We start from the raw sequence: 14,155 nt of genomic DNA, 5'->3' as shown, positions 1-14,155 counted from the left end.
CCAACCAAGTGTGCACATGCAATTTCTCATGTAATTGACCAATCAAACCCATTGGATTTAATCTCTTATGAGATTAAAACCCAACAATCCCCCACATTGATTGACCAATTATATAGTTCTCTCTCAATCCAAACTACTATGACACAGTTATGCATACAAAAGGTGTTTATCAACTTAAACATCTTATTAGTATAGTTATCTCAGAGCCTTGTCAAAGTTATTAGTGGTAAGACCTTAAACCAACTACTCTCAAGACAGACCGGAGACACCTATACACATAAAAATGTTCAGTCTCTGCAAGAGTTTCAAATTTTGCTCAACACTGTTATAGCCATGTGCTTCTTTCCTGGTTTCATGAACAATCCCGAGAGCAAACCCAAACCCTCATGAGAAGCGGCACCACTTCTATGTTCACATGGGTGAATCTCCACTATGTGTTCCGTTATTTGACACATTTCAGAACTTCATTAAGAGTTTATCTCAGCATCTCATCATAACGGACAACACTGTTTATGTTGTGATGGGAATTTTCTCAATGTCAGTGCTAACAGTCACATTGCTGTAACTTGTCGTTACCCATTAAACCCAATACCGATGGCTTTTCAGTTCAGGTTGTGTTACCATTATAGGTGACTAAGTAAAGGGTTTTAATCTCATCTCTTTGGTTGTCATTCTTACCAATTCTCTGGCTAAAATTTTTACTTGACCTCACATAAGTTATAGTAATGACTCCATCTTGAATCAGTTGCCTAACAAATTCATGTCTCAGACTTATATGTCTGGACTTACCATTGTAGGTACCATTATAGGCCCTTGACAGAGTTGCCTCACTATCATAGTAAATGGAAATTGGGGGCATAGGATTAGGCCAAAGTTTTATATCCAATAATAAATTCCTAATCCATTCAGCCTCTTTTCAGCAGCCGCTACGGCTATGGATTCGGATTCCATGGTCGAGTGAGATATACAAGTTTGTCTCTTGGATGCCCAAGAGATCGCACCCCCACCAAGGACAAAAATCCATCAAGATGTGGACTTGTTATCTCCATTACCGGTAATCCAACTTGCATCAGTGTACCCTTCTAGTACAATTGGATAATCACAATAAAACAAGCCAAGTTCCAAAGTTCTCTTGAGATACCCAAGAACTCTCCCAATTGCCTTCCAGTGCTCTACACCGGAATTACTTGTAAACCGACTGAGTTTATTTACTGCAAATGCAATATCAGGTCTGGTACAAAGCATATCATACATCAAGCTCCCTATTGCACAAGCATACTCAAGTTGTGCAATTGCTCTACCAGTATTTTCTACTAGTTTTATACTAGAATCATATGACATGCTATATTCTTTAAACCCTAAATGCTTAAATTTCTCAAGTACTTTCTCAATATAATGTGATTGGCTTAATGCATAACCCCTACTATGCTTTTTAACTTTTATTCCCAAGATGGTATCTATTTCTCCTAAATCTTTCATCTTGAAAATAGAGGATAAGTAGTTTTTAGTTTCATTTATTTCAATATTTGTACCCACAATAAGCATATCATCCACATAAAGACACATAATTACTCCATAATTTTCAGTGAATTTTGAGTAGATGCATCTATCAGCACTATTATGTTTAAAACCAAAAGCTAGAATGCAAGAATCAAATTTCTCATGCCACTGTTTAGGTACTTGTTTTAATCCATATAGTGATTTAACCAATTTACAGACTTTCTTCTCGTTTCTAGGAAGAACAAATCATTTTTGTTGTTCCATGTAAACCTCTTCATTTAAATCACCATTAAGAAAGCAATTTTAACATCCATTTGGTGAACAGATAAGTGATAAATGGATGCTAATGCTATAAGTGTTCTAATAGAAGTTGTTCTAGCCACTGATGCATAAGTGTCAAAGTAATCAATCCCTTCCTTTTGACTAAATCCTTTGGCTACCAATCTAGCCTTAAAAGTTTGCACAGTTCCATCAGTGTTGTATTTTCTTCTAAACACCCATTTATATTTTATTGGTTTTGATCCTGGAGGCAGATCTACTAGTACCCATGTGTTATTTGACATTATTGAATCCATTTCATCATTTATAGTTTCATTCCAAAAGGCAGAATCTCTAGAGGTCATGGCCTCACTATAGGTTTTTTTATCATTTTCAATGTTTAGGACAATGGGTATTTTATTTTAAATCTTCTCTCTATCAGCCTCAACCAAAAATACAATTGACTAAGTAGAGATAAAATCTGAACCTAAGTGTTTCTCTGTTCTTTGTCTTTGACTTCTTCTAAGTCCTATTGTAGGTGTTATAGTTGTGTCATTTCTTTTTTCAGTCTCATTATTATCAATAAGTATTGAGATCTGAGTTTTTCTGTCATTTTTTGTGGATTCATTTTTTGTAGGTTTAGAACACAATTTATTTTCAAAGAACTCAACATCTCTAGTTTCAATTATTATGTTAGACTCTAAGTCTAGAAGCCTATAGGCTTTGCTATGTTCTGCATATCCAATAAACATACTTTTCTTAACTCTGAGTCTTAATTTGGTTCTTTTAGGATCTGGAACTCTATAATATGCTAAGCACCCCCACACTTTTAGATATGCTAAATTAGGTTTTCATGTCCATAATTCATATGGGCATTTGTTATTAACTCTAGAAACAATTCTGTTATGTAAATGCCAGGCTGTTAGGAGTGCTTCCCCCCACAGGTTTAAGGGTGTATTAGCTTTTAACAACATGCAGTTTATCATTTCTGTAAGTGTTTTATTTTTCTTTTCAGCCAGGCCATTTTGTTGAGGGGTATAGGGAGGAGAACACTGATGTATTATTCCAAATTCTTCGAAAGAATTAAACTCATTTTTAAAGTATTCAGCACCCCTATCACTTCTAAGGATTTTAATTTTCTTTTTTAGTTGATTTTCAACTTCAGTCTTATATAGTTTAAACATGTCAAAGGCTCCATCCTTAGTTCTCATAAGGTAGACATAGGTGTACCTAGAAAAGTCATCTATAAATGTTATGAAGTATCTCTTGCCTCCTCTAATTAATACACCATTGAGTTCACAGATGTCAGAATGGATTAGTTCTAGAAGTTGAGAATTTCTCTCAACACTAGGGAAATGTTTCTTAGCCATTTTAGATTTTACACATATTTCACATTTTTCAGTTGATTCATTACTGTAAGTAATTATACCTAGTTTGCTCATGTTCTTTATGGATTTAAAATTCAAGTGTGCTAATCTATCATGCCATAAAGAGAAACAATCAACAATATAAGTAGAAACTTTTCCTTCATTAATACTTAATTTGAACATAACATTACAATCATATCCCTTTCCAATAAACATCCCATTCTTGGATATGATTAGTTTGTCGAATTCAAAGACAACTTTGAATCCCCTCTTACAAACAAGATTTACTGAGACCAAGTTCTTTCTAATGTCAGGAACATGGAGAACATTCAGGAGAGTCAGTGTCTTTCCAGAGGTGAAGTTCAACTCTACGTTGCCTCTTCCAACAACTTTGGCACATGTTTGATTTTCCATCTGTACCTCATGGCCATCAGTCACTTTTTCATGTCTTGAATAAGGACTTGTCCTTACAAACATGGACTGTGGCGCCTGAATCAAACCACCATCCAGAAGACAATTCTACCATGTTGACTTCAGTAATCATGGCCACGAGATTGTCTTCTACCATGTTTGTAGACTTGGTTCCGCCTTTCCGATATCGGCAGACTCGGGCATAATGCCCATTCTTTCTACAAACATAGCATGGTCCTTTCTTATTGTTGCTCTTTTTGAAGTTCTCATCATTCTTCTTTACTTGTAATGCAGGGTTAGTCTTTTTGATCCATCTTCCACAAAATTTACCTTAGAGTTCAACTTACCGGTCAGGGTCTTATTCCTACTGTCTTTAATTCGAGACTCTTCTTCAATACGAAGGTGTTGCTGAATTTGTTCCAAGGTAAGTTCTTCAACATTGTGCAGAAGCTTCTTCTTGTAATCCTTCCAAGAGGGTGGAAGTTTGGCAATAATTGCTCCCACTTGGAAAAATTCAGGAATGATGATGTTAAGTGATCGAATTTTATTAACTATCACCTGTAGTTCATGAACTTGCTCCAGTATAGGTTTATGATCGTTCATGGTGAAGTCAAAGTATTCTGCAATAAGATACTTATTCGTATCTGCTTCTTACACCTTGTATTTGAGTTCCAGGGCCTTCCAGATTTCTTTTGGAGATGCAAGTTCCTTGTAGAAGTTGTAGAGCTGGTCTGATAAGGCATTCAGTATGTGTCTTCGGCACAGAAGTGAGTCATCTTCTCGTTTTGCTCTTTCCTTCTTTAGTTTCTCAGAGTCTTTGTCAGTGGGTTCAGGAAGTGATTGTAGATTCGGGTCCAACAGATAGTATAGCTTCAGTGTGGTCAGAAAGAAAATCATCTTGTCTTGCCATCGGTTGAAATTTGCTCCACCGAACTGGTCTAGTCGAACAATTTCTTGATTCATCATTTTGATCGAAGTCATGCTTGCTTCCACCTCCATTGCAGAATAACGTTCTAAAAATGTTGGGGAAGATGGGGTCACTGTAACTTAGGAGGAGAAGCTCTGAGGCGCGTCTGAAGATATTGTCTTTAGAACATTATTTGCCCTCACTCAGTTTTACTGAGTTTGCTGTTGGGTTACAAGCAAATTCGTTCCCAGGATACAACAGAGCCTTGGGCAAGAATCTGCAACCAGCAAAGTTGAAGAGTCTCCAAAGAAACCTTCTGTGAGACTGTAGCAGACCGGACTGAGAGAGAGAGAAATAGTGAATTTCAAAATTAGGTGTTTTGGAGTCTGATTCATTCTCCTTAAATAATTTGTCAAGAGGTATAAGGAAAAGGTAGGTGCTTGTTTAGAGAAGGCACATTGAACAGTCACAATTTCAACCATTGTGACTGTTTAAAAAGTTAACAGTTGGGTGACTGTTAACTTTGAATTGTGCCTCTTGATCACACCCGATTGAATCGTGATCGTTGATCTCATCAACAATGATCAACGGTCACCAACGCACCAAAACCAGAGCCGCCCATCGCGAGCCACGCGGGTGAGCGCGAAGTGCGAGCAAAGTCCGCCTCTAAAGCGCCTCATTGTGCCACACACACGCATGCGCGCGCGTTGCGCGGTATCGAATCCCCATACTCTCCTCTACTAATTCTAAGGAGTGTAAATCAGCTCCTATTGAAATACTGAAAACAAACCTTGTAATTATCCAATGTGGGACAAGTTCAAAACTGGGTTTTTTTTTTTGTAAGAGAAAAATTGATTTTCCAACCAAGTGTGCAGGTGCAATTTCTCATGTAATTGATCAATCAAACCAATTGGATTTAATCTCTTATGAGATTAAAACCCAATAGTAATCATAAAGGATTTACAAAATTTAAATACAGGAGGCCTATCACTCCCAGTTACACATTCTGATGGGTGGTGATTCCATTTATTTAGCCATGAATTGAATTGTCGGATATTTCTGACGTTCACAAGCTCCACATACTAGGGTGCTCTTAACCAAACCATGGGCTTTTTGTAATCGAAACAGTGCCACTGGATTTTTGGAAAATCGGATCAAAACCAAATCGAAGCCAATTTGTTAACCATTAGTTCGATTTATCGGTTTCTTAGTTTTTTTAATCGTTACAATATATATATTATAAAAATGTATATAAATATATAATAAAAATTTTTAAATTTATATAAAATATTTTATTTTAAATAATAAAAAATATATCATATATTATAAATATATATAATGCATATTTATTAATTTATTATATATATATATATATAATATAAATGTATTTAAAATATATAGAAATAAATGTATACTGATTGGTTCGATTACTCGTCGATTTTCTATATTGATTAACTGAAACTGAACTGGTACCTTTGATTTTTTTAACAACACTGAGCTGAAACTGAACCAACCGGTTCGGTTAACTGAATTTTTATTTTTTTATTTTTTTGCTCACCCTACCACATAACTCTTTAGGACTCCTTTCTTTTCCAATATCCACCATAAGACCTCTTTAGTGACTCGTATTTTTTTCCTAAATCAAGAAAACTATATAAAGATTTCTCTTCTCCTCTCTAAACTTTTACGTCAAACCTCTTATTAGAAATATAGAATTTATAGTTCATCTACTTAGTATGAGTGCAACTTGGGTTGGCCCAAGTTAGATTTTATTCAAATTTTGACAAAACCACAAACCAGGCTGCTGAAGCTACACCCATACTCCTTAGCATAAACCCAAATTGGTATTCTGATATACTTATCACATGTCATAACCTTTCCTCAATTATTCTCTCAAAGTTTCATAGTGTGGTTAAAGAGTTTAATTTCTTGATAATTATTACATCTTTGCATATTGCCTTTGTTTTTAAATATGGACATCATAGGGCTCTTTCTCCACTCATACAATATCTTATTTGCTTTCTTTATCTTATAAATAGTTTAATTAACCATAATAAGCCTATCTTCATATTACCTTTCACACTTTTATTGGGATACCATCCGATTCTGATGCCTTTTCCTTCTTTGTTTTGTTTTGTGTAGAGCATATTTCACTTTGGTAACTTTAATTTTATGAAAGTATGTGTTATATTCATTACTGTTAGAGTTACTAACCCCTCCACACACACCCCCTGCATATTCTTCATTTAATAACTTTTGAAAATAGTTTTTCCATCTTGATTTTTTTGATCTTTTGTCAAGACTCTTTGATCCTCCTTTTTTTTTTAAATGCATTTAATATAATTTGAATCTTTACATTTTCTTTATTCAAACCCAAATAAATGAATATGTTGCATCAAATTAATACCCAATACTAAATAAAACTTTTGCCAAAATCTCATAATGATAGATTCTAACAGTTTTTCAATCTTTGAATTATTATTTATTTGGGATCATCACATACAATACACATGCCCTTTTACTAACAGTTTTCCAATCTTTAAATTATTATTGATTTGGAATTATCACATACAATACACATGCCCATTTACAACTAAATATGCCCGGTAACTTTGATTATCTACATTAATTGGCCTATGCTACTTGGGCTGTTTCCACACACCACTTTTCCATACAGCCATGCCTTCAACATTATTACCATTTCGCAAAGCTCATCATATTGACTATCATGCCCTGTAGGGAGAGTCCTTTAGATAGGGACAACATAGACTATCGAATGTAGACAGAAAACTTTGGATGTCCAAGTTTCCTAGCCTCAGCTATCAAATATATATATCAATTTCGTGGAACATTTAGACTTTAGGGGTGATCATTTCCAGCACAGCCAACCTGGCCCGGGCTCAACCTCGGCCTGCAATAAAATACACTTATATATAGTAATAATATTTCATATTATACAAATTGTATCATATGTTTTATAGGTATATTATTTGTAATAATACAAAATATTATATTTTATATTTGTGAAATAGGGTCAAAGCCTGACTTGGTGTCCGACTTACATTTGAGGCCCAGGTAGGGTCTGGACCTGGGCCTAGGCTATTGCTAAGCCCACATGGTCATCCATAGAGTCAGCCGAGTTCGCATTTCTTGTGACCCTGGTCTCTCTCCTAGAACCCCGACCCAAGAAAGCTGGGGGTGGATTTCTTTCAATTGCTTTCTTAAAAAGGGAGAGAAAATGGTTACTAGAGTCCGGAGAAATCGGGGCATGGGATCTCTTCAAAAGGGGAGGAGAGGAGCCCACCCATGGGGGTTCTCCAGGGGATTGATTGTAATCTTTCTCTCGCGCTCCCTCGTTTCCCTGGATGCCTCACCAGTGTTCAGGGTCTCGTCGTCGTCAAATGGTATCGTTACCAGTTTCATACATTCTCCCCCCCCCCTCTCATTCTTTTCACTTACTTCTCCGTCTTAGTTCTTCGTTTCAGTTTGTTTTGATGGTTGAAGGGGGTCGATGGTCTGATTTTCATCTCTGATAACTGTTTCTTTCTTTGCAGTAAGTCGTGGTGATCTTGGAGCGGAGGTGCGAGGGAACACATTGTACATTTGTTGGTAATAAATGATGTCCATTTTAATCATGATTTGCTCTTTTGACATCCAAATTAATATGCTTCTTTAGATTTCTGGTTATTTTTGAAGGAAATGATTTGGAGAGTTTAATTATAAAAAGAATTATAATAGTGGGTCAAAAACTCAGGTCCTTTTAAGAAATGCGACAAAAAAATGGAAATTTTTGGTGTTGATTTCCTTGGGAACCACCAAATTTCCAAGGTTGGGGGAACCCCCATGGCAAAGAAAGTGGGGCTGAAATGGTGGGAAAGATTCAAGGACTTACACTTTGATACAAAATATAGAGTGAGACCGGGTTCGTATTAGCAAGAATTTAAGGGCAAGCTGAGTTGAATTTAGTTGGTTGTAGGACGGTAGGACCCTCTACCAATATATGCAAAAAGCACTTGCACAAACAAGATTGCTTGAGCAAGAACTCTCAGCCATCTCATATGCTTGAAGTTGGGGCATAGCTAAATTGCAAAGAGCATTCACTTTCTGTCTCTGTAACTGGGTTCTCTTCCCTTTACTCTTGGCAGATAGTGCTACAACAGACCTGGTGCATGTTCATCTCTTTTCCCGAGGCAAAAGGTTTAAGCACAATTGAAGCAAGCAAATGACTTAGTTCACTAATTATTGTTAATGATTGTATTATGACTTTGATCAAGTCTTTTTTCTCTTTCTTTAACTTTGATCTTACTTGCAGACTTGTGATGGGGAATTACCCCAGGAAAACTCACCCAAATGGGTTCCTCTGACATAAGTTGCACCACCCATTTTTGCCATTCCCAGCTGAACGAGTATCTCTCAGATGGCTATAGCCATCAATCACCACCATGGATTCAAGCCATTTTCCCGGTCCCCGAGATGCAGACTCCACTCCTTCACACAACTGGACTTCAACTTGCTCGAACTCGACCAAGCACTCGACCAGGCCAAACTTGCTTGCTCATTAAAGCAATCGTTGGCATCCACTAACTTCCACAAAAGCTTCTCCACACCCTGCCTGCCCCTCACCCCCAAGGTGGAGGAGGATGCCGATAATGGTCCCAGGGTTGAGATTGTTGCGGGGCGAGGTGCCCCAGGAGTGCGTGCCCTTGTAGTTGAAGCTGCCATAGCAATGGCCTCTGGTGTGGACCCCGTGCCAGTCACAGGTGGGCTTGGAGGGGCTTACTTCTTACGCAATCGCAATGGTGACAACATCGCTGTGGCAAAGCCCATCGACGAGGAGCCATTTGCAGTAAACAATCCAAAAGGCTTTGCAGGCAGGATACTTGGTCAGCCTGGCTTGAAACGCTCGGTTCGAGTCGGCGAAACTGGTATCCGTGAAGTGGCAGCTTACCTCCTTGACCACGGTGGCTTTGCTGGAGTTCCCCCCACAACGCTCGTCAAGATCTCGCATGTCACATTCCATGTCAATCGATCAACAGCAGCAGAAACAGTGGAGCTTCCTAAAGTTGCATCACTTCAGCGTTTTATTGATCATGACTTGGATGCAGGAGAGCTTGGGCCATCTGGTTTCTCAGTCTCTTCCATTCATCGCTTAGGCATTCTTGATGTGAGACTCCTAAACCTTGACAGGCATGCAGGGAATATATTGGTAAAGAAATATGGAGGCTATGTCAATGACAGCTACTCTGTTGGGGCAACTGAACTTGTGCCCATAGATCATGGGCTTTGCCTACCCGAGATGCTTGACGATCCATACTTTGAATGGCTGCATTGGCCACAAGCCGCTGTGCCCTTTTCAGAGTTGGAAGCTGAGTACATATCTCAGCTTGATCCATTTAAGGACGCAGAGCTCCTGCGAAAGGAGCTGCCTTCATTGAGAGAATCCTCCATTAGAGTTCTTATTCTCTGCACCATATTCTTGAAGCGTGCTGCCAGTGCTGGCCTTTGTCTTGCCGACATTGGAGACATGATGACTCGGGAATTTTGTGGAGGAGAGGAAGGCCCAAGTGTGTTAGAGACTCTATGTGCCAAAGCCAAGGCTAACATGCACTATCTGTTTGAGATTGAACCTGTTACTGAAGATAAAGAAGAACAAATTGGCATGTTCCAATTGGATATAGATTGTGAAGAAAACACTGCAGATGTGTTGGATCTCCCCCGGCTTTTGCAAAGCTGTCCTGGAATGGGTAAGCCACCAAGACCTCCAAAGAAGTTCCGGTCAGCACGATCAGTAGGCAGGCAGCTCTCCCACATGGTTTTGTCTCCATTACATGAGGAAGACGATGACAATGGAAGCACCAGTGGCGAAGAAAACAATGTCAATAATGGTGTTATTGAAAGCAATGAAAATAATGACGACGGCGATGATAATGATAATGATGATGATGATAATGTTGATGATGATAATGATAATGATAATGAGGATGATGATGATGATGATGATGGCAATGATGATGATGATAATGATGATGGTGACAAAGTTGTGGGATTGACAAAAAGTGTAAGCTTCTCAGTACCACAACACAACAATGAACCTGCTGGCTTTTCATTTAGAGGCATGACTGAAGAGGAGTGGGAGTTGTTTCTGGATAAATTTGGGAAGCTTCTTCCTGAGGCTTTTGAAGGCAGGAAGAACATGGGATTGAAAAAAAGGTTAGGAACTTCATGCCAATTCTGAGAAAAGTTTGTGGAAAGAGATAAAAGATAGCAAGTGTAGGAGATTTGTGTAGTAATGGTGTACATTATGTATGCATTATTGGTCAAATTGCCATAGTGTAGATACTCAGTGTAGGAATGGATTATGGAACATAGTGAGTGGCAAACTGCCCTTCTCTCTACTAACTATATAGGAATGGATCACAGTGAGTGGTAAACTGCCCTCCTTTCCATTATATTTTTATGGCGCCTCCTTTCCATCAATTATATCTTTGTTTTCATCACTTGATGTATTTTATTTGTATCAGGTACACTTACCTGGCCTTTTATATAATAATATGCTGAAGTTGGATTTATGAACCTGAGAATCAATGAAATGATCAATTTTCTATTTCATTAATTATCAATGAAAATATTAAGTGTTATGTTTGTGCCTTCAATTCTTTGTGGCGATCCGTTTCATGAATCCTCTCCAAATTAATTTGAGAAAAAACTGAAGGCAAAATTCCATAGTGGTTCTGCGATGGTATGGACCTGACCCATATTCATCTTATAAGTCCGAACCGAATACGAAGAGCCATGTATTTTTGAGGGTTTTCTCTTTTGTATACATAAGTCGAGCCTTGTGAGAGAACGTGAGACATTGAGTGTATTTTGGGGCTTAGGGTTTTCTATGAGAGCATAACTATGTATTTCTTCTTCATTACCTACTACATAGTGGATTTCTATTCCTCCTTTGCTCATGGACGTAAGCTATAAGCTGAACCACGTAAGTCTGTGTTCTCTGTGTTTATTTTCTTTTATCTTTGTTTTATTTTCATTTGAGTGCCATTTCAAATTTGTTTTCTTGAGTTTTTCTGCAACATTAAGGGATGTCTTCTTTTTCTATTAGAGGAAAAAAAAGAAAAAGTATATAGTGTATTTTAGATATAATCACTTGAAAAGGGCAGTCCAGTCCACAAGACTCCTATCAATGCGAGGTTTAGGGAATGGGGAGAGACAGATTTATGCAGCCTTCCCTGGGATAGTTAATAACTATTAAAAATTTGAATTATGTATCTTGATCACACTTGTTTTAACCATTGGATGAGAAAATAAAAATCAACGATCACGTTAAGCCTCCCTATGGCATCCCTACAAGGGCTAAGCAAGTATATGCAAAATACAAGCAAAATGTGCCTGTAAAGCGCTTCATTATACTATACATGCAGGTACATGCATTGTGAAGTAGCAAACTCTCTCTATTCCATACGGTAAAAGAGTGTAGGCTTTTTCCTATAAAAAAAAGTTCAAAAAAAAATTGTAATTTTTTCACAAATAGACTTGAAGGAAAAACAAGAGATTTGGTGAGAGAGTTCAAAATTTTTAAAAACTATTTTTGTACGACCAGAAGTACAAAAGCCAAGCTGTGTAATCAATTAATCTGTAATTTATAATCTCAAGAGCAAATTGGTTTGGACTTCAGCATACCCAACTGCTTCAAAGAAAATGGCTTATAGTAAACCCTCAGCTTGGTTTTTCATTTTTTCCGTTTCAAAACCCACTCCATCAGACATTTATCCCACTCATGTCACCACAAAACGTTGAAGATGCCCTAATATCAAAGTGGATGTATTAGTTTACATCGGATTCTTTTATTGGACAAAAAGGAATTGTCATCCATTTAAAAAAAAAAAAGTTTTGTGACTTTGTCCATCCACATTCGACAGCTTGGGTTGTAAACAAGGCCCTCAGATCACCCAACCATGCATCCAACTGCACTGATATTACTTTACAATGCATCGAGACAATCCATTTTTGCTGTGAGTCTGTCACTTGGTTCTAGCCCCAGGCTAAAATTGTGAAATCATACCTTCAATATTTCAATTATTGTTGTGACCTCACCTTAATTTAGTTAAATGGACATCAAGGCGTGGTATATATGTAAGACTAAATCCACATGATAGTAGCAAGATGCCAAATGATTGGTTTGTAAGGTCTTCTGTTGGTTGTAGCGGAGATTCGGGATCAAATTCTGCCTATATCAGAGTTGAGGGGTCTATGGGTTTGGGTGATGGGCTACCCCCTTTGTGCAGCCCCACAGAGTAAAAAAGAAATCACATTCACAGTAAAAGTGAATTCATAGGAGAGGCGCAGAGCTCTCCCCATTTTAAAAGTACCCCTTTGTGCAGCCCCACAGAGTAAAAAAGAAATCACATTCACAGTAAAAGTGAATTCATAGGAGAGGCGCAGAGCTCTCCCCATTTTAAAAGTAACAAAAGCGTAAACTCCTACCTTCACCCATCCTAATATTCTTCTTCCTCCTCATCAGCACAACCAATTTTTCATCACTTTATTTTATTTGCCAATAACAAGGCTCAAAAAATTGTTACGTATCGGCCTTTATTGGTTGATACTTATCGTATCAAGCCCTTCCCAATATACCCCTACAGGGGTTGTATCAGGTGGATGCCTATTCAAGGTAGTGGGGACTTAAACCAGCTCTTTTGAACCAAAATCGAAAAAATAGGTAGAAGTTACAAAAAAAAGACCAATACTGGCCGATACGCCCTATCAGCATAACGACTAGTATCGATACTTTGAACCTTGGTCAATAAGATTTATTAGAAAAAAAAAAAAGATAATGTCATCTTGGGCCATTCCGTTTTAATATATAGATATAGATGGATAGTTCCATAATTGTTCACACACCCTAGAGATTTTGACATTATGCAAAAATAAAGAGAACAATTGGAGGGTTCTCTTTTGATGGGAAACTTATTATCCCGCCATGTTTTATAAACTTTTCCTCTATGTGTGAAGGTTACTTACCCACCTGGGAGATGGATAAATTTTACCCGAGTAAATGAAGCTCTTTAATTTTACCATAGAACCCAATACTTAATGCAAAACAAATACTGTAAACTTGGTTAATGGGAAAGAGATGCCCGTTGACCAACTTCCCCCTCTTGTTTATGGTAAATGAATGGGTCCTTTCCAATTGTTTTCTTAACCACTTTTATTAATTGTATATTCAGGACCTACACAACGAATAGTTTTTTTATAAATGATCTTTTTGATATTTATCAAAAGAGAACCCTCCATTTGGGTTGAAGGAGGTGGTATGTGAAATTTAAGCTTAAATAGTCCTCTGTATAATTTCACATACCACCTCCTTCAACCCAAATGGAGGGTTCTCTTTTGATAAATATCAAAAAGATCATTTATAAAAAAACTATTCGTTGTGTAGGTCCTGAATATACAATTAATAAAAGTGGTTAAGAAAACAATTGGAAAGGACCCATTCATTTACCATAAACAAGAGGGGGAAGTTGGTCAACGGGCATCTCTTTCCCATTAACCAAGTTTACAGTGTTTGTTTTGCATTAAGTATTGGGTTCTATGGTAAAATTAAAGAGCTTCATTTACTCGGGTAAAATTTATCCATCTCCCAGGTGGGTAAGTAACCTTCACACATAGAGGAAAAGTTTATAAAACATGGCGGGATAATAAGTTTGCC

At 37.5% G+C, this 14,155-nt stretch overlaps 1 protein-coding gene across 1 annotated transcript; it reads left to right on the top strand.

Moving 5' to 3' along the window:
- Window positions 1-7,603: 7,603 nt before the first annotated feature.
- On the top strand, window positions 7,604-11,016 carry LOC148845511 (phosphatidylinositol 4-kinase gamma 8-like). The gene is made up of 3 exons (XM_088954046.1): window positions 7,604-7,847; window positions 7,998-8,052; window positions 8,756-11,016. The coding sequence occupies exon 3, from the start codon at window positions 8,861-8,863 to the stop codon at window positions 10,676-10,678; it is 1,818 nt and encodes a 605-aa protein (XP_088810172.1). The 5' UTR covers window positions 7,604-7,847; window positions 7,998-8,052; window positions 8,756-8,860; the 3' UTR covers window positions 10,679-11,016.
- The last annotated feature ends 3,139 nt before the right edge of the window (window positions 11,017-14,155 follow it).

This window comes from Nelumbo lutea, chromosome 7 (genome assembly GCF_056320005.1).
Source record: "Nelumbo lutea isolate HS-2025 chromosome 7, American lotus-T2T, whole genome shotgun sequence".
In the NCBI taxonomy this organism is placed as follows: domain Eukaryota; kingdom Viridiplantae; phylum Streptophyta; class Magnoliopsida; order Proteales; family Nelumbonaceae; genus Nelumbo; species Nelumbo lutea.
This window is presented reverse-complemented; position numbering and strand designations above follow the sequence as displayed.